The 22,771-nt window shown below is 38.9% G+C and overlaps 1 protein-coding gene across 1 annotated transcript; it reads left to right on the plus strand.

Moving 5' to 3' along the window:
• Positions 1-3,151: 3,151 nt before the first annotated feature.
• HAVCR2 (hepatitis A virus cellular receptor 2) lies at positions 3,152-21,623 on the plus strand. Its single transcript, XM_087708225.1, has 6 exons — positions 3,152-3,194; positions 9,513-9,860; positions 11,968-12,056; positions 15,830-15,959; positions 18,316-18,355; positions 19,909-21,623. The coding sequence occupies exons 1-6, from the start codon at positions 3,152-3,154 to the stop codon at positions 20,003-20,005; spliced, it is 747 nt and encodes a 248-aa protein (XP_087564351.1). The 3' UTR covers positions 20,006-21,623.
• The last annotated feature ends 1,148 nt before the right edge of the window (positions 21,624-22,771 follow it).

Raw genomic sequence — 22,771 nt, forward strand, 5'->3', positions numbered from 1 at the left:
CCAGTTGTGCTGCGTAAGCTCCTGCTGCCATCCTGTGCCCATGTTAACCCTAGATTTTTTGAGGTCCCTGTGTGGCAGTTAGAAACTGCTGCGCGGGGTTTTCTTGCCATGTGCGCAGCCGCGCACCTTAGAGGGAACAGTGACCCTGGGGTGTAATCCATCCAGTCCTGGTGATTTGAACTCATCTAGGGTAAACAGGTGCTCACTTATCATTTTCTTCCCTATTTCCTAATCAACTGGAACAACCGGGCCAACCTCCCTTTCTCTCTAACTCCACTTCCTAATTATAGAAGAATGGAATAGCTGTAAAATAAATGTTCACAACAATTATAGACAGCTGATACTACAATTAATATTGACCACTACTGAGGAGCTCTAAAAGGACCTTGAGTTGCTCTTCCTCATGGAAAGAATTTCCATCCTATGGGCAGGATTCCACCCCCAGAGCCTGGATATTGAACTCTCCTGGCCCCATTAGCTCTCTCTCTCTCTCTCTCTCTCTCTCTCTCTCTCTCTGTATGTATGTATGTATGTATGTATGTATGTATGTATGTATGTATGTATGTATGTACTAGCTGCACAAATCCCAAATGCACGTGGAGATGCATTTGCACTGAGACCCTCAGGAATAATAAGATGGAAAGCATCCTCCAAGATCAAGCGGACTCATTCAGAGGAACTGCCAATAAGGAATAATACTAGGAAGGCAAATGGTTTGAGTCTCAGAGTGAAATATATAGTAACTGAATAGTGCTGAGAATAGGTGCGAGCCCAAAATTGTGCCTTCAACTTGATATTGAGAACTGCAAAGTAAGTTACCTTGCTGCTATTATTGTTTCTCTAGTGACTATCCAAGAGAGAGTTTTCTGGATGATTAGAGGACTTACAATCAGGCACAGTGATGGAGATGGGGGTTATGTTCAGATGGAATGATGGAAAACCCGAAAGCAAAACCACAGGAGCTTTCTTAAAGCTTGATGTTCATTCTGTATTGTAAAAGTTAAGGAATGACATTCAGAAAACCACGAGTATGGATGTGTGGGACTGGTTTCAGCTGCCCCAGTCTAATGATGGGCACAAGGTTTTGGAAAAAGTCTGACTGACCACATGGATTCTTGACCTATCATGGCATGTAGAATCTAGCTAAAGGGAATTGATTAGGCAATTAGTACATCTTTGAGCCATGGCATAGTGGTCTTAATCTGGAAAACTCATCTACTCCTTAAAAAGAAAGCCTTACAATGAAACTGCTGGCTGCAGTGAACCTATTAAATGCTTAGCTAATTCTTATTGAAGTTGATTTAAAATGAAGCTTTTTTCACAGTAGGAACTCTCCTTTTAAACATGTTTGTATATCCAAATTCATCCTGGTTTCTGCCAGAATGACATCAAACCTGTTTTCAGAGTTGCTTCTGCTGCATTTTTATTTTTCTATTGAGAAATATTAATTTATTCTTGTAATCGGACTACACTACACTTTGGAAGATTTGTGAGAATTTGTCCTTCGCTCTAATCAGGTCTGTTTTTCAGATTAATTTCACTTCTGTGACATCTAAACAGTAATTACAAACTGCAATTATGCTGTCTTGTAAAGGTTTCATTTGCTTACCTATTAAAAAGTTTCTGTCCAAAATGTATTGGCTCAAAGATTGGCCCACTCATCAAAAGCTGTGTCATGAGAATAGAGAGTACATAAAATATACAATCAGAAAGGAATGAGTTTTTTAATTGGAGTTCTCTTAATATCATTTTTCCATTCTCTAACCTTTTATAAGGTTCTGCAAACACCTTAAATTTTTCATAGGTTTATTGAGAAAGTTAAGTTTATACTTGAGCAAAATTCTAAAATTAGAAATAATCTTCAGGTAGCTAGAAAAAAAACCACCATCCAACATATTGAATCCCTCAGACCAAAACTAATGGATTTTGGATTGATTGAATTTTAAACTAATTGTGGAACTACATGAGTTTGATAAAGCTTAATATGTATCCTAGATGGCCTCAAAAAGAAGTTCTAATGCTTTTGATAATTCTAGTCATATAGGTGGAATAATTTACAGATGGAATAAAACATCTGTATTCTGTTGTAATATAACACAATATTAATCTGTGTTTTCTATTCATAAAATATCCTTTTACCAGAAACCAATCTTCTGAGTTTATTTCCTCTCTTCCCCAATCTATGATCTTGGCATTTTTATCTCAGGAAATGAGCAGTTTTCCCATCCAAGTATAGGATTTTAACCACATCATTTTACTCCATTGTTTTATTTTTACGAATGCTTCAGAGGATAATGTGAAGTATAAAATTCACACTCAGATGGACAACATGATGCTTCACTGAATCATACTTTAGTAGGAATGAAGTTGAGTATCCAGAACAGAATCCATGCCATAAGAATAATTTTTCTTTGCTGATTCTTTTCTCTTTTTGCATAGTGATATAAAAATGTTGCCTGACTGAGTTTTCCCTTCTGTTCCTCTTATGGCCTAGTGAATTAGGATAAAGCCAGTCTGAACTTCTTTCTAACACTTTTCCAGATTTAAACCATGCTTTTGTTTTTGTTAACTGTCTTTACACTCTCCCCCCTTCATTCTTTCTATGATCCAGATGATAGAAAAAAATTGAATCAGATCAGGTTAAAAAAAGACAAGGCAACTGCTTGGAGTGGAGATAAGATTTTATTTGACAGCAAAACAGGCAATGTAGCCATGAATTAATAAGATAGGTATAGTGATATTTATAGGAAAGCCTGTTCAGGAAGCACTCAACCATCTTTGCTTCAGGGGTACATACAATGTAGGGTCCAATAGGGAGAAAATACAGCTTTCTCACCCTGTGGGCATGATAAACTTTGCTCCTTTATGTGTTCAGGTGTTAGTTTGGGGGTGATAGGTCTGGTATCAGGTGAATCACATTGTGTGAGTAAAGGATTTCCATGTCTTCAGCAATTTTTCTTTGATTATGGTTGAGTTGCTGCTTTTGTCAATTTCTTAATGAGAAACATCCTTAAGTCAGTTTCTGCTTATGTGTCAATATAGGGGGGGAAACTTAAGCAGTCTTTGGTATTATTGTGTGTTGGTTCACTGACCAGTCAGGAGTGGTGAGAATTTCACACAGGTATCAGGAACCTTCTGCCTCTCATTTAACATGGAATGGAACCTTCTTGTTCAGTTGGATAAAGTTAAAGTTGGTATGCAAGTGACAAAAGAAACTATTTTATTAGAAAAAAAGGGGCTTACATTGCTCTCTACCATCTAATCTAATCCTCCAGGACTTCCTCTAACAATTCAGTTTTTGGATAGATGGTCCTACTTCCCAACAAAGTTGACACCCACCCATGATTATGCGATTGAAACTTTATTTCTTTTTGCTGCATTGATCGTGTGGTTGCCCTACCTTCTACCCCCCCCCTGACAATTTTTATTTTCTAAAATAGCAGTGGAACCTGTCTATAGCTCAGAAGCATTCTTGGAAAGAACGGAAGTGGTAGAGGTGGTGCTGGGGGCAGCAGCAGCGGTGGGGGGCAGCGGCGCCGGGGGACTATGAATAGGGAATTCCCTAGTCCAGGAATTGAGAAATCTACCTGGCCTGGAAGGACCTGTATTCCCTTTCAAGAAACAGATGCATACTGTGGCTGTTTTTAGAACTCTTGTTATCAGTGGAAGCTTTTATGGAGAAAAAAATAAGCTCTGGTAGGAATGGCCTCTTGGTAGCACCATATTTCCCAAGAATTTGCTATGCAGCATCTAAAAATGAGACATTTTTGATAGAGAACCTCCAACTGTAAAATTATATTTTTGTTCAGTTTGGGGTCATGTACTTTGTAAGCCTTTCATGCCATCAGTTCGGTGACCACGTGCTTGGCGTGCGCACATGCAGCGTTCAAAATACAGTAATTTGATAGAGCAGCGCAAATCAGCTGAACCAGAAAGAAGGAAATATAGGACAGTATAGGGTGGAGGCAAGAGGGCGGGGCCAGCTGATCGTCAGAACTACCAATTCATCCGAACCGGTAGCAGCCCACCACTGTCCATTGGACAAGGTATTTGCTTAATTAATTGCTTTAATTAAATAAGTAGTTTGAATTTATGCAGCTGTACCTTACGCTGACTCTGAATTAAGGAGGTATTTTACAGTTGTAATTTTTTTTTGTCCCAATAGTAGGATTTCAAAGCTAAAGTAAACCCAGCAGAAATCCAATTCTCAATTGGTGTGTACTATTCTATTCTGTTCTGTTTCATCTCATCCCATCCTGTCCCATCCAATTTGAGCATGTCCACAGTCATATCCACACAACTGTTTCAGGCAAGACCTCTTTCTAGAGGCTGCTAAATTTATGACAGGAAGAGGGAGTTCTGCTCAAAGCTACATAAAGTGCACTGTGATTGATGACATGCAGCAGTTAGAAGTCAGAGAAGTTCAGAATCTTGTTTGGGAAACAAGCCATCTATTAATAAATAGGTAGGAAGGAATATTTTCTACGGTTTGTTCTTTACGATGTTTTCTTGCTTGCTTCTGAAACAGATCCTGCTCATGATATTAACAGGTAACTAAATTTTCCTAAAGCTACACATAGATAACATCTTTGTAACAGCATTGCTTCAGTCTCTTAGAGGATTTGTTAGTATGATTTTGTTTAGAATTTTGGCAAGTTATTGCATGTATTTTAAGGCTGCCATTCCAATACTAGGATGCAAATTAGAATGGTTCACATCTGAACAAACATGATAGAATTGGAATGGATGAATGACTGAAAATTAATATATTGACATCATCTTCATATGTTATTTTTTACATGGTAGGAAATAAAGGTAGTTTGCATGTTTGTCTTAACCCAACACCAGCACTGTCTTATTCAGATTATCAATTGAAGTTGATCCTATTAATTTCCAATATTACATCTGAATTATTTTTCTAATATGAGTGCAAGAAGAACCAAAGGTCAAAATAAAATGTACATATTTTTACAAATAACATTTGCAAATTTGAGACTCCTTGATTACCCTGTGTAGGGCAACTAAGTATAGGCAGTGGGTGATCTGTAATCTTCATTAATGCCAATTGGAAAGGATTAGCTGTAATCATGTTGAGACTATATATCTAACATTAATTCCAATGTTCATGGTTATCTGGCTTAAAATAGACAGCAGTGACAACTGTGCACTAAGAACTTCTGAGGTTTCTCAATTGAGCATTATCTCCATTGTGCAAATATGTGACTTAATTATATTTCCCCAGTTTTATAAAATAAGAATAAAATTGGAAAATGTGGCCTTCTATCTACTCTCTATAGTGATAAAAATGGTGTGAAGATATGAGAAACAATCTCTGAAAATAAAAATAAGCTTTTAAAGTTTTTAATTGCAGGATTTTATCTATCTATCTATCTATCTATCTATCTATCTATCTATCTATCTATCTATCTATCTATCTATCTATCTATTTTTTTATTTATCAATTGTCTGTTTCCCTGGTAAGGTGACCCTTCCTCATATGCTAGCTCTGAACCACAAAAGGTCTTCCTGTCATAGCAACTGAGTAATTAAGTGTTCTTTCATTTTTACTATAGTAAGATACCACCTAATCCACTAAGAAACCAGTTGTTTGCTAGACTGAGAAGATAATGAGTGAAGATGCTGTAGAACCTCCATCAGAAAAAGTTACAACATGTTATAAATAATGTCCTGTTTAGTAACCAACTATTACATAAACAGAACTTCCACAGTGAGGACATGTTGCTGAATTTTTTCATTTTATGAACATTTAAAAAAAGGCTACATCGCCATAAAAATTTAATTTGGAGGGAAGAAATAGAGTTCCTGGCAGGCAACCACAGAGTGTGCGTGGGTATGTGTTTTAATCAGCATTTCCATCCTGCTTTTATTTTCTTTATATTACTCAGCAAACTGAGGCAGTCATGTCATAGTATCTGGTTGGGAGGATATTTCAGATGATAAATTCATTCTTCTAAGTAAAGCTGATTAAAAGAAAATTCTTTTAGAAGCCATGGCCTAATTTGTCCCAATCCAATATTTTTTTAAAATAATAATAATAATAATAATAATAATAATAATAATAATAATAATAATAATAATAATAAAAGAAAGTCAAGAACATCTATTAATCAAAGTAAAGAACAAAAATCTACTGAAGGCCCAACAGACGAAACAAGAATACAGAAAAGATGTGATAAAATCAAGAATGGAGAGTTGGCAGAACAAAGCACTGCATGGCCAATTTCTGGAAAAAATAAAAGATAAAGTGGACAGTGAACAAACTTGGTTATGGTTAACAACAGGTACATTAAAGAAAGAAACAGAGTCACTAATCCTGGCTGCGCAAGAACAAGCTATCCGCACCAATGCCATTAAGGCCAGAATCGAAAAATCCTCTGATGATGCCAAATGCAGACTTTGCAAAGAAGCTGATGAAACTGTTGATCACATACTCAGCTGCTGTAAAAAAATCGCGCAGACTGATTATAAATTGCGGCACAATTCAGTAGCACAAATGATCCATTGGAATTTGTGCAAAAATTATAATATTAAAACAGCAACAAACTGATGGGAACATCAGCCTGAAAAAGTCACCGAAAATCAGATGGTCAAGATCTTGTGGGATTTTCACATACAAACAGACAAAATACTGGTGCATAATACACCAGACATCACATTGGTTGAGAAAAATAAGGTCACAATCATAGACATTGCAATACCAGGTGATAGCAGGGTCGCTGAGAAGGAACATGAAAAAATAGCAAAATACCAGGACTTAAAAATTGAAATTTAGTTTTAGTTTAGTTTAGTTTATTATTTATAGGCCGCCCTTTTCCCTGAGGGGACTCAGGGCGGCTTACAATTTATAGGGAGGGGAATACATAAGACATAAACAATACATAAATTAAAATAGAACACAACATTCATTCATCATTCGGGTGGGGACGGATTACGATCTTTATCCCCAGGCCTGACGGGATAGCCAGATCTTGAGGGCTGTGCAAAAGGTCTGGGTGGTGGTGAGGGTACGAATCTCCACGAGGAGATCGTTCCAAAGGGTCGGAGCTACTACTGAAAAGGCTCTCCTCCGCGTAGTTGCCAGTCGACACTGACTGGCGAATGGAACTTGGAGGAGGCCTAATCTGTGCGATCTAATAGGTCGTGAGGAGGTAATTGGCAGGAGGCGGTCTCTCAAGTACTCAGATCCACTACCATGGAGGGCTTTATGGGTGGTAAGTAGCACCTTGAAGCGCACCCGGAGATCAACAGGTAGCCAGCGCAGCTCGCGGAGGATAGGTGTTATGTGGGCGAACCGTGGGGCACCCACAATCACTCGCGCGGCTGCATTCTGGACTAGCTGAAGTCGCCGGATGCTCTTCAAGGGCAGCCCCATGTAGAGCACTTTGCAGTATTCCAGCCTAGAGGTCACAAGGGCTCGAGTGACTGTTGTGAGAGCCTCCCGGTTCAGGTAGGGTCGCAACTGGCGCACCAGGCGAACCTGGGCAAATGCCCCCCTGGTCACAGCTGACAAATTGTGGTCAAAGGTCAGCTGTGGGTCCAGGAGAACTCCCAAGTTGCGAACCCTGTCTGAGGGGTGTAAAATTTGGCCCCCCAGCCTGAGTGATGGAATACTAGCCAAATAATGGGAGGGAAACACAACAGCCACTCGGTCTTATCCGGGTTGAGCACCAGTTTGTTAGCCCTCATCCAGTCCCGAACGGCCTCGAGACCCCGGTTCATCATGTCCACCGCTTCATTGAGTTGGCACGGGGCGGACAGATACAGCTGGGTATCGTCCGCGTATTGGTGGTATCTTATCCCGTGCCTCCGAATGATCTCACCCAGCGGTTTCATGTAGATGTTAAATAGTAGGGGGGATAAGACCGAACCCTGCGGCACCCCATATGTTAGGGGCCTAGGGGTCGATCTCTGCCCCCCAACCAACACCAACTGCGACCTGTCCGAGAGGTAGGAGGAGAACCACTGCAAAACAGTGCCTCCCACCCCCACCTCCCGCAGTCGTCGCAGAAGGATACCATGGTTGATGGTATCGAAAGCCGCCGAGAGGTCAAGGAGAACCAGGATGGATGCATGGCCTCCATCCCTGGCTCTCCAGAGATCATCGGTCAATGCGACCAAAGCGGTTTCTGTGCTGTAACCAGGTCTGAAGCCAGACTGGAAAGGGTCAAGGTAACTAGCTTCCTCCAAGGACCGTTGAAGCTGGAAGGCCACCACCTTCTCAACAACCTTCCCAACAAAGGGTAGGTTGGAGACAGGACAGTAATTGTTGAGAACAGCTGGATCCAGAGATGGTTTCTTCAGGAGGGGTCTCACCACCGCCGCTTTAAGTGCGGAGGGGAAGTACCCCTCCCGAAGGGAGGCGGTAACGACCGCCTGGATCCAGCCTCGTGTCACCTCACTGCTGTTGGCAACCAGCCAGGAGGGACACGGGTCCAGTACGCAGGTGGAGGCACTCACAGCTCTCATGGCCTTGTCCACATCCCCAGGGGCAACATCCTGGAACCCAACCCAGGGGTGGTCTGCCAATTTATCCTCTTGTGCCTCGGCTGGATCTGCAAAGGTGGAGTCCAAATCCGACCGAAACCGAGCAACTTTGTCCGCTAAGAACTGGACATAATCCTCAGCCCTACCCTGCAAGGGGTCCCCCGTATCCCTCCTATTTAGGAGGGAGCGGGTTATCCTAAACAGGGCGGCTGGGCGGGACTCAGCGGACGCAACCAAGGTGGCAATATACGATCTTTTTGCTGTCCTCAGTGCCCTGATGTACTCCTTGGTGCAAGTTGTTAAGAGTGCTCGGTTCGATTCGGATTTATCGGACCTCCACAGGTGCTCTAGGTGTCTCCTCCGGCGCTTCCTCTCCCGGAGCTCCTCGGTAAACCAAGGAAGCCTCCGGGATCCACTGCCTCGGAGCAGCTTTAGTGGCGCAATCCGGTCAAGAGACTCCGACGCTGCCGAATTCCAGGCAGCAACCAGAGTCTCCACCGGACTGTGGGCGAGAGTATCAGGAATAACCCCAAGCTCCGTCTGGAACCTCAAGGGGTCCATAAGTCGCCTGGGGCGGAACCACCTGGTCGGTTCCTCCTCCCTACAGTGGGGGTTTGGCCTCCGAAAGTCAAGCCTCAGTAGGCAGTGGTCTGACCACGACAGGGGTATGATCTCATTACCCCTCAGACCAAGATCATAACTCCACTGCTCCGAGAGAAATTCAACGACTATGGCACAAACCAGCAGTGGTAATTCCAGTGGTAATTGGCACACTGGGTGCTATTCCAAAAGCACTGGCATTACATTTAAAACAGTTAAAAATTGACAAAATCACCATCAGTCAAATGCAAAAAGCCGCACTGCTTGGATCTGCACGCATATTACGAAAATACGTTACAACGTCCTAGGCCCCTGGGTGGGGCCCGACTAGTAACCAATGCCAAATCGGGCAAAACAACTGGCCGCTGTGATACAATTGTATAATAATTGTAACATTTCTTTTACAGGTTACTTCACAACATATGCTGAAACTGTCATACAAGGAAGTGTGGGTGAAAACATCACTTTACCTTGTCATTATTCAGTTAAGGATAAAGGACTCACAGATACATGTTGGGGACGAAGTTGCCCTTCAATGGGTAGTTGTTCCAAGAAAATGATTAGCATTAATAAAAAATTGGAGATACATGGGCAACTCCAAAAATACCATCTAATGGGAAGTGTCAGTCAAGGAGATGTATCTCTGACTATTGCTAACATTACAGAACTTGATGTGGGGACATATTGTTGTCGAGTGGAATACGATGGCTTGTTCAATGATGGGAAAATGCTTTTCAAATTACTGATCAAGGAAGGTGAGCAAAAGATTTAAATTTGTCACATGCTCCTTCGGTACAATACAAAGGATTATTTTTTTAAAAAAATATGCTTGTAAATTTGAAAAGTATTATTTTTATAAACTTCATCTAATGACACTCTCTCACTGTAGTGTCAGTATCATCTAAAATTATATACAAAATGATATTTACATGTGTTATCTATTATGTATGTGCTATTTATGAATTATGATATAATCATTAATATTACTGGTTCTGGGTTTCATTTGATATGGAATTCTTCTACTGTGTTCTTTATAAAAGATACAACTCTATTTACACATATACACTTTGGTATGTATGTATGTATGAATGTGTTCATCTACATGTATGTATATGTGTATATATGTATGTATGTATGTATGTGTATATATATATACACACACACACACACACACACAAAATATGGGGTGGGCAAAACTATACACCCACCCCCAAAAATGAGCCCAGTAGACAACCCCCACTCCAGCTGATTAGGCCAGCTGCCTGCTGCCGAGTCTTCCGGCAGCTGGGGCAGAGAGTCTTCCAGCAGCTGGGCAACAACCATAGAGCAGGAAGCAGACTCCCAGAGTGGCCACTGCTGGAAGACTCTGCCCCAGCTCCTGGAAGACTCAGCATCTAGCAGCTGGTCCAACCAGCCTCTCAGAAGAAGCCATCCTCAGTGGAGGGATGGCAGCGGAAGCCCTGGTCCTGCAGGGAGAGCTGGCCAGGTTGTGGTGATGACTGGGAGGCACGTGAATGGCGGGGACAGGCACTCACACAACCCCTCTTCGGCTGGGCAGAGTGCCACTCACTGAGCCAGCAAGAGGAGTGCTGGTCCCCCCCCTTCGTTCATATGGCTTGGCACCTTCGGGATACCACTGGATCAGTGAGTGGTGCTCTGCCCGGCTAGAGAGGGGGGTTGCTGGGCATCTGCTCTCTTGTGAGCAGGCTCCCAAAGAGCCTAGTTCCAAAATAATAAGCCCCCTCCTCTGATAATAAGGCCAAGGCTATATTTCGGGGGTCAAAAGAAAATAAGACCGTGTCTTATTTTTGTGGAAACATGGTGTGTATATGTATATTCATGTACACACACACACAAACACACACACACACACACACACACACACACACACACACGTGTATATTTATAAATATATGTCTCGGTCTGTATTGCAAACTCTCCTAAAAATACAAGTTCCAGGTGTAGCTATAAAAGAAGAGGCAGACATCACAATCTCTGTAACTTAAAATATATTATCCTCTTAGCTTTAATTAACCTCTAGCATCGTCAGAGTGTAAAAGCTACCATTGAGGAGATATTGGCCTTTATACATTATTGACCAATTTGACCATTATATACGTGATAGGTGAAATAATAAATGAATCTGGTTGATATATCAAATATGCCTGTGAGGCGGAAAGCAACAGTGTATGGGAGGAGGCCAGAGAGAATGCTATCAAAGCAACATCTGACAGCTCAGCATCATTCCCTTGGAATGAGCAGCCCAAGCAGTACGCGATAGGGGAGGAAGCAATAGGAGTTAAGCCTTCATCAATTAACATGTCTGAAGCAAAAATGACAGAGCTAATTACAGGTGGGAGGTGGATGGATGGTCCTATCATGCACATAATGAATAGCCAAATTGATCAATGATGTATAAAGGTAAATATTTCCTCAATGGTAGTTTTTACACTCTGACAATGTCAGCAGAGGTTATCGAAAGTGGATAATATATTTTTAAGTTCCAGAGATTGTGATATCTGTCTCTTCTTTTATGGGTTTGTATGTCACTTGAAATGATGTGTTTCAAGTTATATGATCCAATTAAAACTATCATGAACCCCAAAAAGCATGTTCATACACAAATATCAGTCTAACACTATAAGATTTGCTTAGTGGTGAAAATGGTGAATTTTGAAAAAATAGAATGAATGATCCTTACCAATTTTATGGTATTCTGTCTTCCAAAAGCTAGCTAGCTTTCCCCCCTCTCTCTCCTTCTCTCCCCCTCCCCCCTTCTCTCCCCTCTCTCTCTTATAAAGATAGATAGAGTTATATGAATACAAATTTGTTTTATTCTGTATTAATACTCTTCTTTTTCAGCATCGCTTCATACAACACCTATATATTTTACTACGTCTAATTTTGTTTCTGAACCAACATCGGTAGTTATTACTGAATCTCCCCTTAATGTAAGTATCAATATAAAAGTTTTTTATGTTTCTGTGTTTCTCTGTGTGTGCATATTAATTGGTAGCTATTTATGTTAAGTCTTCTGAAACCTAGTATGCTTTATCTACTTCTCCTTTGTGTTTTCAATTTCCAGGAATTGGCTATAAATTTTAGTGAGGGTCTGATGACAAAAAGGGGGAAAGTGTCAGTGTCCGTGAATCATTGGGTTCCCATCCTTGCCATATCATAACTATCACGTTCTAAGAGGTTTATTCTGGGTTATATAAATAATGGAAATAGCATTGAGAAAATAGAGAATTAATTTCCTGAGGAGCTTTGAGAGATGAAGAACCAGAAGAGAATCCTAGTATGGCTTTGGAGGAAGATGAAGAGCAAATTGAATCAAAATATAACCCATACTATGGATTAAATTGTGGCAAGTGTTTGCCGATAGTGGCCTTGTTTTAAGTGACCCAATTCCTGGTGGGAAGAGATGTGTAATTGGACTATGTGCAGGGCTACTGTGAGGAACATTCTTGCTATCTGGCAAATAAAACTTCTTGGATCTGCTTAGAATTGGAATCTGAGTAGACATGTCCAGTTGAACTGCCTGAGGCAAGGTTTTAAATGATTATCTTGAGTAAATTCAGTTCTTTAAAAGTGTACTGAAGTTCTGCACTTTCTACACTTGGACATCTATTAGATCCGGGAAAGGGTAATCCCTAATGCCTTGAAAGAGGCCATGGGACATCTGCTTCTTAAGATGTTATCTTTGGACTTAATGATCCTGGGTAATTTCAATCCAGTTTCCAATCTTCCATTTTAAGGGGGAGGTGGTAGGAGAGGATGGTCAGGGTTCAGTCCCAGAAGACCCTAAAGAAACACATTATCTGGACCCATACCAGTTTGCTTTCATAGTCAACATTGTTGTATTTATCGATGATCTGTGGTAGAACTGGGATGCGATTGATGTTCATCCTGGTGCTCCCAGCAATTTCTGATATATTTTATCATGATATGCTGGGTTAGGTCAGGTATCAGCAACACACTATTATTTAGTTGTACAATTCAACACCAGGCGGATTTTGTGATGCTGTTGAGGTCCTGACCCAATGCCTGGAGTCTGTGGAGATCTGGCTTGGGAAGAGCACACTCAGACTCAATGTTAGCAAGAGTGAGGGACTATTTTTTTTTTTTACCTTCCCAGTTCTGGGGATATTCTATTTAACATTGCACAGTTTGCAAAAACAAATAAAAACCCTGAATTCAAATTTAAAAAGTAAAGATTGAAGGCCAACATTATTATTATACTCAATTCTCTCCTTCTGTGACACACCTAATAAACAACCAGTGATGAAGAAAGTCGAAATCACAGTTGGAATACTGTGTGTGTATATAAATACTATTAGTATCTACATCACCAAAATTCCAAGAATTATAATAAACGGAATTGCAACAATTTTACTGTTAGATAGTAAAGATACTATTTTTGCAGTCTCCCACCATGTCCCATTTTAAGATTGCTACTAACTGTGTGGCATGGGCTTTTTTCACATCACAACTTCTTCTTTTAGCTTCTTCCTCTTCCTCTTCCTCCTCCTTTTCCTCTTCTTCTTTTAGCAATTTTCCAAAGTTTATCTGAAGACTTGCACATTTTGTGACTTTTCTTGTGACTAATTCCCCAAACAAGATACATGTGAGAGCCACTTGAATCTTTTGTGGATCAAATTTTGAATTTATAACTATATACTTTTAAAGTTTGAATACATCTTTCTTAAACACACACAAACACCTTAGAAGTGTCAGGTCTGAGGAAGAGTTAGAAACAAATGAATGGGAAGTAATCTGATGAATGGCTTTCTTGTACTAAAATCTTGAATTAATGGGATAAATGCTCCTATTAACTTTAATGAATGCTAATAATGTTAATAATAGAAAAGGTGCTCAGAAAGGGCTTCATTCTAAAGAGCATAGAGGGAATTGTAGGCTGCTTGAGTGGCAGCCACTCTGAATGTAGTAGATCTATAAGAATGAGTTCACAGTGGAGCAGCTAGCTCAGCGACAGCCTAACAGCTTTTCTGTCTCTCCAACCTGCTCTATTCATTCTGTTGTCGTAGATTTGCAAGGTAACTTGGTTAGTCTGCAGACTGTAGTTATATTGGTCATCTCTTGAACCTTTACCTGACTGAGTGTTTTCTTTGTGAGTATTGACATTTTTGGAAGGAAGACAAAGGCCTTCTCTGGTTTCATTTTCTAAATTAGCCATCCCATGTCCTCCCAAGTCCTTCTGCAGTATTTGAGTGGCTCCTAACAAACTTTGCAAAAGATTATTTCAGGCAGTCAACCTTATTTATGACAGTTGATAAAAGTTCATAGATTGAGTTTATAGTTTGAGCTATAAACAAACATTGTCTAGAGAGGAAATCTGTCACATTTCCCCCTTTAAATTTATTACATTTCCCTCCTGTTCCAGGGTATGGAGGGGGGAACCATTCTCTGAGAGAGAGAGGAGGAAAGTTCTACATGCTATTTGCTTTCAAGTTCGGTTTGTAAATCCCATTCCAATGAGTCACATAAATTAAATTCATCTGATAAGGTGACTGCTGATGAGTTACTTACTGGAACAGACTGTCGGTTTGTGGTATAAACTTCCATTTTCTACTGCTTCAATGGCTTGGATGAACTCTATGTTGCAGAGTGCTGTCTCTTTCTCCTTTTCCCCATTCTTAAAAATCCTGGCTTGTAGTGTTGTTAAAATGTATCTAAAACAAATAGTAGCCACATAATATGACTTTTGTAAAAGTCTGGCAAAGATTATGTGTGTGTGTGTGTGTGTGTGTGTGTGTGTTAAATAAATGTAACAAAGCCAACAGTAAAAATATTGGGTTTCTGTCTGCATGGTCTCTTGTGACGAGCCAATAGACAGAAAAAAGGAAGCAGTAAGCTTTCTCCCATATTTGGGCATATCAGGGGTTGTGACACTAAATACATACATGCATGCATGCATGCATACATACATACATACATACATACATATATACATACACACACATACACACGCACACACAAACACACCTATACCTACACACACACACACACACACACACACACATATATATGTTATATTTATGCTGATAAATAAATAAAGGGAGACTAGTATAGATCTATTTCAAGCTATTTAGCTCTCATCAGCTAGCCACACCTTTATTTATTTATCAGCATAAATATAACAAATGTAACAAAAAAGGCAACAGTAAAAAAATATTGGGTTTCTGTCTGCATGGACTCTTGTGACGAGCCGAAGACAGAGAGTGGAAGTGTGACCTTCCTCCCATATTTGGGCATACCAGGGGTTGTGACTTTAATATATATATATATATATATATATATATATATATATATATATATATATATATATATATATATATATATATATATATATATATATATATATATATATATATATATATATATATATATATATATATATATATATATATATATATATATATATATATATATATATATATATATATATATATATATATATATATATATATATATATATATATATATATATATAATTTACTTTTGGAGGAGCTCTTTAAAGCAATTGCTGCCTGTCCTCCCAACCCTGGTTATTAATTAATTTATTTTATATTAATTAATGAATAATTAATATATTTTAGAGCTTACTGGCTCAAGTTGACTCTGGGTAGCTTTCATTAAATGCACAAAGTCTTTAGCTCAGCGTGGTTCTGCTGTGATGTTTTTTGTTTATTTGCTTTTCCAGAATATTTCATTATATACGTCTATAATGGTGAAGAAGCAAGGGAAGAGTTTACTTTATCAGATAGGCCTATACTTTGGAATTGGATGGTGTGTACTTCTATTTGCCATTATAATCCTGCTACTTATAAAGCGTAAGTACTGTGACTATTATCAAGAGGCTTTTTTTGTGTGTGTGCTGGTCATGTAATAGTTTGTCTTGCCATATTTTATTTAGTCTTTCTTATAGGCCACTTTGGTCTCTATGTTATTCAATAAACTTTCATGGTATAGTACAACGATGGCAAACCTTTTTTGGCTTACGTGCCATAAGTGGGAGGAGCGCAGGGGGGTTGTGTGCAGGTGTGCTGCACCCATAATGCAATGTGTGACCCCCCAGTGCACATGTGCGCACTACAGGCACGACCTCCCATTTTTTGCATGCTTTTTTCGCCCTCCCCAGACTTCAGAGGCTTTATAGGAGTCTGGGGAGGGTGAAAACAGCCTCTTCTGCCCCACCTGGATGCCCTCTGGAGGCTTCAGGGACCTTCAGGAGGCTTCCCTGAAGCCTACGGAGCAGTCAAAACGACCCTCCAAGCAAACCGGAAGTCCGTTCCCAAACTTCCGGTTTGCCCATAGGGGCAGTTTTTTGAGCTCCAGAGGCTTCATAGAAGCTCATGAAGCCTTTGGAGGGCCTCCGGAGGGGGCGGGGAGGCTCTTTTCGCCCTCCCCAGACTCCTTTAAAGCCTCTGGAGCTTGGGGAGGGCGAAAAATGGCTTTAAAAAGAGTGAACTCAGCTGGCCAGTGTGCACATGCGCTCTGGCCAGGTGGCAGAGCAGTGCCTCGCGTGCTCTGACAAATGGCTCCGCGTGCCACTTGTGGCACGCGTGCCATAAGTTCGCCATCACTGGTATAGTAGCTTTATTGCATCTTCTTCATTGTCCTTTAGATATTATTCCAATTGTTCTTTTCCCTTTTTCAGCCATCTGGTGTATTTGCAACATTTCTCACCTACCTGTTTTCCTTGATAACAGAGTCTGCATGGATGATCCATTGTCATTATTTTTCTGATCTTCCTATCCAGGGCTTTTAGTTCTGCCTGAGTCTGCTCCACTATTCCAGCTGTGTATCTAATAATAACATTTGGAATTGCCCAAATGTTAATTGCCTGGATGGTATTTCCTATACACACTTTGAACTTTAAGATCTTCTTCACTCTTCATGATGTATTCACTTGTAAACTTCTTCTTGGTTTTAGTGTGTTTCATGCTCACAGCTGGAAAAATGCCCAGGTATTTGTAGTGATGTTCTTCATCCAGATTCTTGATGTTATTTCCAGAAGGGATCTTGATTCCTTCATTTTCACTATTTGCCCCCTTTTAATGGTAAGGGTAGCACATTTGTCCAGTCCAACTCCATTGCAACATCTTGGTTATAAATATGGATAGTACATCATTGAACAATGATTCTATGTCAGACGATATTTTTCCATACAGCTTTACATAATCCATTTAAAGGAGGTGGGGTAACCTAGAAGATGTTTTTATATTTGATAGTCATAGCCTTATTTGTTTAGTATTGTTGTCAGAAGAAAACAATAGTGATCTCCTTGAAAGATTCATCACTTGATATTAATCCATCCTGATCCATCACCATTAACCAACAACTGTGTCCTATGAGTCCTGGTCTATCATCATTAACCAACTGTGTTGATCCTTTTGACCAGTGCTAATATGTGAGTGCCCCAGAGCAGGTCCTATTTTATGATAACACCCAGAAACCTAAAACCAGCTACTTACTCCACTTGGTCTCCCTTGATAACCAAAGGCTGGTCTTAACAGAGGTGTGATCTTACTAAGGTTTTATAAAGCAGTACTAATATTTCACATGATTTTGATTCTATGTGTGGGAGTCCAGATGATATAATAAGCAAAGGTTAAAGCTTTCCACTTTCCAGAATTCTGGGGGACTCCTGACCCTGGTCAGATGTCACGATCTCTAAGACCTCCACCAACTTTCTTCTGGCTTAGTTAGATATTTCACTATGCCAGACCTCGCTAGAACATGAGTATTATCATTAAGTGAAGCAAGCAAGAGGGAAAATGGTTTTTAAAACAATGGGAAGTGTAAAAGTTGTACTTTCAACAAGGGTATGTAAATCAGGAAAGGCTGAGAAGAATTATTGCCTGGTAGGGCTTGATAATCTCCCTTTTTATAACAAGCAATATTAGTAGGTTTGGTTTTTGAAATTTTGATTTTGTGATTTTGTGTATGTAGTGATTTGAGCTTCACTACATGTGTGCTTTAGAAGTGGATGCTGTGCAGACGCACTCAAAGTACATGATTTGACTGCCCAGAAAAAAAGACGAGTGTGTGAATAAACCATATGATTTTCTGAAAGTAGATAATGAAAAGACATACCTGTATATATGTCTCATTCTTAAAATAATTGAGTAAATTGTTTCATCTTCTTTCAAGTTAAGATTATTTGCTGCTCTGATTATCTTGCAGGGTGTCGAGACAAGAAGAAGATGACAATTAATTCTACAAGGTAATTACTATTAAATCTGTTTCTTTTGAATGGTAGGAAGAATAAAGGCCCCACTTATTGTATAACTATTACAAGGAAACACAGTACATGAATATGATATTAACAGTTCATGAATGCACTGACCTTCAAAAAGGCTGACTCCAACCTACCCTAAACATTGAAAGTCATCACTTCAAACTTATTGGATGCACAAAAATAGTTCCCTGTATTTCAGACTACTAACTCAGCATTCATGCACACAGGAAATGCTTCATGTGATCAAATAGATGCAAGTACAAATCTAAAAAAAATAAATTAAAAAAATCCAAATTTGAAACTTAAGAGATTTTGAATATTTAATTTAGTTTTGTTGCCGAAAGAAAAAGATAAAAATTGTTTAAATAAAACAATCTCAGTAGGCACTTGGTAATTTTCTTGGCATTTCTCAATAAATAAATAAATAAACATGTCTTTTGGTTTTTTTTTTAGAAGAACATTCTGAGGAGAATGATGCCTACTAAGATTAGTAAGAAAGGAGGAAGTAAGAAAGGAAGAAAAATTGAACTAAAAAAGTTTAGTTCCTGTTTTTGTTTTGTTTTTAACTTGAGATACTTTGAATCTAAATCTAAGCACATTCACCCACCCACCCTCCCACCCTTAGCAATTCCTTTCTAAACAACAGATTTTTCAGAAATTGTATTATAAGAGCTGAGGTGGCACAATGGTTAGAGTGGAGTACTGCAGGCTATTTCAGCTGACTGCTAGCTGCAGTTCAGCAGTTCAAATCTCACCGGCTCAAGGTTGACTCAGCCTTCCATCCTTCCGAGGTGGGCAAAATAAGGACCCTCATTATTGGGGGCAATATGCTGACTCTGTAAACAGCTTAGTTAGAGACGGCTATAAAAGCACTATGAAGTGGTATATAAATCTAAGTGCTATTGCTAGTGCTACTGCTATGACCCAAAATGGAGATTAATTTTATTCTGAATTTTGTAGCATCTGCTGTGAAGGCTTTCCTATTCCATTTTCTAATCTTTTTCCAAAACAACAACAGGAGCAGCAGCCTGGAAGATAGCAAACCTATTGGTAGGATGCTGTTATATCATCATTAAGATGCATGAGGAGATGAATTTATTAGCAATTTAAAAGATGAAAATATTATATTGTATGCTATTTAAGGCAGAACATTAAATGCAGAAAGTGAATCAAAATAGCTTCTCTTCCTCTTGCAACACTGGAACCAAATTAACTGTATTGTTAAGTTGAATCATGGAGGTTTGACAATGAAGCCGAATAAATGCACTCAGTATAAGTAAGCTGAATCAAGGAAATTGTAGGATGTAAAAGGTGTTATTCTACTGGATGTATAGTTAAAATTGAAAATCGCAAGAGATGATTATAATCTGCAATTTAAATGTCTTCAAAGAGGAAGGTAAGACAATGATTGGCTGATAATCATAATGTAATATTGCGTTCATGCCCAGCCGGAGTTCCTATGGCATGAGGGCAAGTCTATGACATAATTCACCATGGCAGTTAAATTCTAATCTGATTTGTACTTTTGATTTTTACAGTCAGGTGGCATTTACAAATTCAGCAGCTGAAGGCATTCCGTATGTTGTCAGCGATCATGTCCGTGCGCCAGAAAATATTTACCACTGCTTTGAATAATTACCTGAGCAGACTCATTTCGACGAAGACACTGTATTTGGATCAGCACATTTGGCAAACAGATCTTGTAATAGACGTATATAGATTCAAGCTTTTGTTTTTATTAATGAAATCAAATGAATGTATAGAGAATGTGAAGAGAATCTGTCACACAATTTTTCAGAAGAAATATTGTGCCTTGTTTAGCATCCCTCCCTATTAAAACCATGAAGGAGAGCGCCAGTTTCAGATGGTGCTCCAATACCCAGTTCTCCTTTCTTCTGACACTAAGCCCAGTGTCCTGGGCTGCTTGTTTGTCATCCATCTTCCACAGGTAGAGACAAACTGCATTAGTGCTTTACTTATTTGCTTTCTCTTACTAGCTGAAATTTGGTGAAAAACAAGCAGCCATGGGATAGCTGGTTAGTACAAAATTATGAGCTCATGTTTGGCTGTTATGGCCCTATGAAGTTGGCGCATACTGACCTATTACATCCTCTTTTGAGCATTTGGATGGGATATAGAAATGTAGGTAATACAGTGCTGATGGACTTAACCTCAGTTGACATTTTTGGGCATAAGGTATAGATTTCACAAGATATCTCTTCATTATTATGAAATTCAGCCACAATCTTTGAAGGTGCAATAATATGTTATAGATTTCTCAGGCATTTCTTATTGTTTCTCAATGAAACTCAGTTTACCATCCATTGGTTATTCATGCCTTTTGATGTAGTGTGCTGTACTTCTCCCATATAGGTTATTTTGCTATCTTGTTTGTACTGAGTATGAATCATTTCTGTATCTTGCTTTTCTTTGTCATTTATTGTTCCCTCATTCTTGTGAGTCAGGTTTGCAAATGAATGTAAATAATCTTTTTTTTAAAAAAATGCTTTTATTTCTGTATTACCATTACCATAGGCCAAAGGCCACAACTAATATATCCATAGGAATAAGGGCTGCATAGTAGATTGAACCATCTAATATTTGGATGGAGATGCTTCTTTGAGAGTTTGGGGGGTTGTATTTTTTTTTAAAAAAAAACTATGACATGCCTACATCTCCCAGTTTTCCATTTCAAAATAACAAGAAAATATGCACTACTTTTCAAGAATTATGGCCACTGCTATCCTGCTCTGGAATGGGGTTTTGAAGTGTGGTCCTAAGGTCACAAATTGCTCTAATACCATCACTCAGATGATGCACTTGGATTTATAATATTTGCTAGGTTATATGTCTGCATTTTATTTTTCATTCTATTGTCTCTTCCCAATTGAGGCACACTTTTCTTCCCATTGTACATAGTTCACATTTTTTTCTAGATTTGTCATTCTTTGATAACTAACACAAACCTAAGCAATATTGATGCTACTATATTTCAGATGATGTTTCCTCTGATGATAAAAATTATGTGTATTCTTTAAGTGGTCACTGAATTATCTTTGTTGGGCAGTAAATATTTTTTTAAAACAAACAACACAGAAATTGATAGAAAATTATAATTAACAAGGATTTTGTTGTATTACTGTCTGATATAGAATGCTACTAAAACAACCAAGTATATTTTGAAGTTGCAGTATAACATATGCTTTATACACTTTCCCCCATTATCATTTCCAGTGCCATCTTTCCCACTGAAAAGGTGGTCCAATATATTGCTCTCATAGGTGCTGTGTGTTTTCAGTACTAAAAATTTGAGTTTTCCTTATTAATTAGTTTTGATGATTTCATGTTAAGTTAATTTTCAAACTGGATATAAAAACCAAGAAGTTTCCTTTAAAGTTTTTGGCATTGACCATTACAGAACTTGCTAAAGTCACATGTTAGAAAGTGAAAATAAGAACTACATTTTAATGTAATGTGTTGTTAAAGAAGTAAGGAACAAAAACAGGGAACAGGACTTTCTCTGAATACTTTTGCTTTTTTAGCTGGGGAAAAAGGGAGACATTTACAGGAAAAAAACATACTGAAGTGATAAACTTGACACTTTTTAAAAATTGTAATACATTAGAAAAAATGTCTCTTATGTCTAATGTAGAGTAGGACTGGATCGAAACAGCCCCAATACTTACCAATCCAAAAGTCATAATATATTTTGAATAACATGGCTTTGCTCCCATCCAGATCAACTCAGTGACCCAACCATGTTTTTAAAACCCTACAAAATGCCTGAAGTCCAAGAATGTGATATATTAATGTAGCCATGAGTTTTTCCAGGTTTACTTAGAAATGATTGGGAATAGCTTTTAATGTAGCTGTTTTAGCAATTCAGCAAGAGAAGCTTGCATTGTTATATTGTACATTCTATGTATTATTTTAATCCCTTCAAACATTTCTTTAATAAAAGAAGTTATATAAAAAGAAATTGCATCAATTATAAAACCTTCCTTTGATAAACATCTTCCCATTGGAGGCTACTGAAATTATTATGGGATGAGAGACTTATTCATGAAATTTTGGAAATGGCAACTTCTATAATCCATGTCATTAATCCTGGGGCAGGAAAACAGCCCTGTGAATTATCCAGAACTAAACTTTCAGACACTCTCTCTCTCTCTCTCTCTCTCTCTCTCTCTCTCTCTCTCTCTCTCTCTCTCTCTCTCTCTCTCTCCCTCCCTCCCTCCCTCCCTCTCTCTCTCTCTATATATATATATATATACACACACATACATATGTATGTATGTGTGTGTGTGTGTGTGTGTGTGTGTATAGGGTTCTCTTATTCCAGGAACCTTCTTCATAACTTTTTTTATAGTATAGCATTTTCTCAGATTTTCTCTGAAACAG

Source organism: Thamnophis sirtalis, unplaced genomic scaffold (assembly GCF_051295495.1).
Source record: "Thamnophis sirtalis isolate CommonGarterSnake01/CBP01778 unplaced genomic scaffold, rThaSir2_p1.2 scaffold_3, whole genome shotgun sequence".
Classification (NCBI taxonomy): Eukaryota; Metazoa; Chordata; class Lepidosauria; order Squamata; family Natricidae; genus Thamnophis; species Thamnophis sirtalis.